General features: G+C 41.9%; 1 protein-coding gene across 1 annotated transcript; it reads right to left on the bottom strand.

Moving 5' to 3' along the window:
* Positions 1 to 512: 512 nt before the first annotated feature.
* On the bottom strand, positions 513 to 3,908 carry LOC128996529 (uncharacterized). Its single transcript, XM_054421914.1, has one exon. It carries the CDS (start codon positions 3,906 to 3,908, stop codon positions 513 to 515), a length of 3,396 nt encoding a protein of 1,131 aa, XP_054277889.1.
* Between the last annotated feature and the right edge of the window lie 387 nt (positions 3,909 to 4,295).

Genomic DNA, 4,295 nt, shown 5'->3' with positions numbered 1-4,295 from the left:
TTCATATTTAAATTAATTTATCACATATCAAAATGGCAGATCCAAGATGGCGGCCAGAAAAATAAATCCGTCATAACCAAGTGATAATAGGTCGACAATTAATGGTGGTGTATACTTATCTTTATCTAGCACTATTTTTGAGATTATGGTCTTAGCTTGTAAATGTATAATGTTAAAATGGGCTAAAAATAAAGTTATAAAAAGTCCTCATAACTTTAGAACGGATGAAGATTTTTTAAAACTAATTGCGGCATTGTAATCAGCGTAAAATTTTAGTTTGAAACAATGGGTCACAACCCTACTGTTGGATTGGGAAATGGTAAAATTAAGATTATAAAAAAGAAACCATGTTGACTTGAGCAATAAAAACAATGTAATAAAAAAGTAAACAGAAAGAAATAATAACATATGATAAATAAATATACACATGTTAAATGCAGATCAAGGGGGAAAAGTCTTGAACATACTGCCCGCCTTAAAGCCACAAAGGGCTTTAACAAAGAATTTTCTAGTCAAGTGGCAAAGGAAATACTTTTATCGCTGGACGGGTCAGGTGTCCTGAAGACATCTTGAGGCTCACAACACGGACGATCCCATCCTTTCCAGGATGGATGCCCGTCATACGGGCAAGAGGCCAATTGAGTGGTGGAGAAGTCATGCTTTTTTTGGAGAGATGAAATTTCTTCTGCAAAGGTGGCTTGTTGAACATGATGAAAGATCTTGAGTTGAGCTTTGGAGATTTCAGACGATGAGAGAGGACCACTGAGACGGTCATTTTGATGACGACAATTGTGGATGAAGCGGTTAAGAAGAGCGACAATGCGTTGGAGTTTGTTCCACGATGAGTAGTCAGAAAGAAGTTCCCACTCCTTTTGAGGAACTGATGTAAGAACAACTACAAGTGTCTTCTTGATTTCTTCTGACGAAGATAGGTCCTCAGGAGTGAAGTGCGAGGTAGGCCAACAACAAGTGGGGAGCTTCAGCCAAGGAGGGCCTGTCCACCAAAGCGGATGGTTGACAAGTAGGGAAGCAGAAATTCCTCTTGACGCACAGTCTGCAGGATTATCAGTACTTAATATGTGTCGCCAAGAGTCGATGGGAACAAGTTCTTGAGTTTGAGAAACCCTGTTGGCTACATATGTCTTGAGTTTGTAGGGTGGAGTCCATAACCATGTCAAGACTACCGAGGAGTCACTCCATGGATGGATATTTTTGATGGCAATTTTATCTGAGAAGAGAGAATGACAATGTGCTACTGATTGCGCGAGAAGATGAGCAGCACAAAGCTCAAGGCGAGGAAGAGTTATTCTTTTGAGAGGAGAGACACGAGTCTTTGAGATTATTGGGCGAATGATGGTGTCACCATTAGACATCTGACAGCGGAAATATACGACAGCAGCATAGCCACTCTCTGACGCATCTGCGAAGCCATGTAATTCTACGGTGCATGACAAGGAAAACTGTAACGCTCGAGGAATAGAAATTTGAGATAAATATTGAGTATCGATTAGGAATGAATGCCATTTTTCGGCGAGGTTAGTGGGCAGGGGATCATCCCAGGATAAGCCTGTGGTCCATAGTAACTGCATAAAACATTTTGCTTGCATGATGCAGGGAGCGAGAAATCCACAAGGATCGTAGATTTTTGCTATGATGCTCAAGATCGAACGTTTTGATGGATGAGGGTCCATAGGGAAGTTAAGGTTGTAAGTGAAGCAGTCAGAGTGGGGAGACCAATGTAGGCCAAGTATTGTGAAGTGTGGCTGTTCAGAATCTTGGAGAAAGACGGGAGTCTCAAGATGCTCCTTGGGGAAAGCTTGTAGAAGACGATCAGAGTTGGAGACCCATTTACGTAATTCAAATCCTCCTTTTCGTAACAGGTTGACCAATTGATCTTGAAGTTTCAAGGCCGTTTCCTCAGTATCCGCACCAGTGATGATGTCGTCAACGTAGGTTTGCGTTCTTAGTACTTGCGCTGCCTCGGGAAAGTAGTTACCTTCGTCGTTAGCGAGTTGGTGAAGAGTCTTTATTGCTAGGTAAGGAGAGCTATTCATACCATACGTCACGGTGTTCAGCTGGTAGGTAGTAAGAGGTTGAGAGGAAGTTTCACGCCAAAGGATGAGTTGAAATTTTCTATCGTCAGGATGTATTTGGATCTGTCGATACATTTGACGAATATCACAAGAAAAAACAATATTGTGTCTTCTAAAATGCATAAGTATGTCACAAATATTGGATTGGAGCTTGCGTCCAGTAAGCAGAATGTCATTGAGAGAAACCCCTGTGCTTGTTTTTGCACTAGCATCAAATACTGTTCGGAGTTTGGTTGTACTACTACTCTCTTTAAGAACCCCATGATGAGGGAGAAAGTGGTGTGAAGAGGGAAGAAGGGAATCTTGACATATGGTCATATGGTCAAGAGAGATATAATCATCTATGAAGTCGTGGTAAAGCTGAGAGAAGCGGGGTTGGACTGCGAATTTTCGCTCGAGAGAGTGGAATCTGCGTTTAGCAAGCGGTTGAGACGCTCCAAGAGGGGGGTGAGCTTCCTTGAAGGGAAGACGAACGATGTATCGTCCTTCAGAGTCTCTGGTGTGCGTAGACTCGAAGTTTGCGTCGCAGAGTTCTTCTTCTTCAGTTTTCTTTTGACAATTTGGAAGTTCTTCCTGAGTCCAGAATCGCTGAAGTGAGGAATGAAGGTCAACATCATTAGATGAATGAAGGGAGATGGTGTGACTGATGAAATTTGGTGTGGAATTTCTTGGTATTTCACAGGGTGCAGAACCCATCACGATGTATCCAAAATGAGTTCCTATTACGTGGGGCATATGTTGGCCAAGAGAGTAATTTTCATGAGTTAGTAACTTAGGGAAGAGAGAGCAACCAAGCACGATATCAATGCGTCCTGGCAGGTGAAATGATGGATCAGCTAGACAAAACCGTTTAGTGAGCGATAACACTTCCGGAGAGACTGGAACACGAGGTAAGTCTACAGTCAATTTGTCTAAAATGAGCATTGGATGTTGCGGAGATATGAGAAATCCAGAAAGAGTTTCAAGATTGAGGTAAGTTTGTCCATTACTCTTAGCTGCATTTTGGCCAAGTCCAGAAAGTTGAACATTTGACTTGTAGCGTCGAGCGTTTAAAAGTTGAGCTGCTCGTTCAGTGATTAAGTCACACATGGAACCGGAGTCAAGTAAGGCACGGAACACATGAGATGTGCCTTGACCTGAAGTGACCTTTATCAAAAAAGTTCCTAAGAGTATAGTGGAGTTTTTAAAAGGTGACTGAGAGTGATCTTGTGAAGTTGAAGTCATTGAGGTTTGAGTAGGCTCATGTGGGTAACACACATTTGGATTGACAGGCTTAAAATGATTTTGATCAACAAGAGGTGCAGGGAAATGTAACAAAGTGTGATGTTTCTTGTTACATGTACGACATGAAGTTTGTGAATGGCAATCTTTGAGGTTATGATGGCCTAGACAGGAGACACAGCGATGATTTTCTTTGACGAGGGTATGTCGCTCATGCGGAGATTTATTTTGGAACACACTGCAGGCATAGATCTTGTGTTCGTTTGAGTTACATGCAAAACACTGCCAATGAGTCGGTTTTTTGATGCCTGTTGAGTGAGATGACTGATGGGGGGAAGTGTGGGTCGTGGCCATAGCAACGTTTCTTGAGCGAAAGTGTACTTGCATTTGTGTAGTGTCTTTGGGTGCATGAGCAAAAGTGTTAGTAACTTTATTCAGTGTGGGGGCGCTGTGTAGATTTGCATCCTCAGCCTGAGAGCATTCAGTGTTCAGATATTTGGTTATATCTTTGACCTCGGGAAGTGAGTGAGAATTCGGCTGATTTTCGGTTGAAGAGCGAAACATTTCAAGCTTTTTGCGTAAATCAGCATCCATCTTACGCAGGAGCAGTGCGGAGAGAAGGGGATTATTATTTGTAATGTCACATTCCAAAGCTTTTAAAGCTTGCGTGTGTTCAGTGAAAAAATTTACAAAATGGCGAAGTCCTGTTATAGTAAATGCATTAATGGTAGGAAGGTCCAAAATGTGATTGAGGTGCAAAGATTGTAAGCGGCGTTCATTGTGATATCTATCACGGAGGAGATTATATGCAACCAAATAGTTAGCTTCAGTAAGATTCAAACGTTTGACTAAGTCGAGGGGTTCTCCGTTAAGTACACTTAAGAGGTACTGAAATTTCATGACACTGGAAAGCGATGCGTTGTGGTGTATTGCAGTATCAAACAAATTTATAAAACTTGTCCAAGTTAGTGGGTCACCGGA

This window comes from Macrosteles quadrilineatus, unplaced genomic scaffold (assembly GCF_028750875.1).
Source record: "Macrosteles quadrilineatus isolate MER2022 unplaced genomic scaffold, UCM_ALF_1.0 Scaffold_1__1_contigs__length_201487025, whole genome shotgun sequence".
NCBI classification, from domain to species: Eukaryota; Metazoa; Arthropoda; class Insecta; order Hemiptera; family Cicadellidae; genus Macrosteles; species Macrosteles quadrilineatus.
Note: the sequence above shows the minus strand (reverse complement) of the source record. Positions and strands in the feature narration are given on the sequence as shown.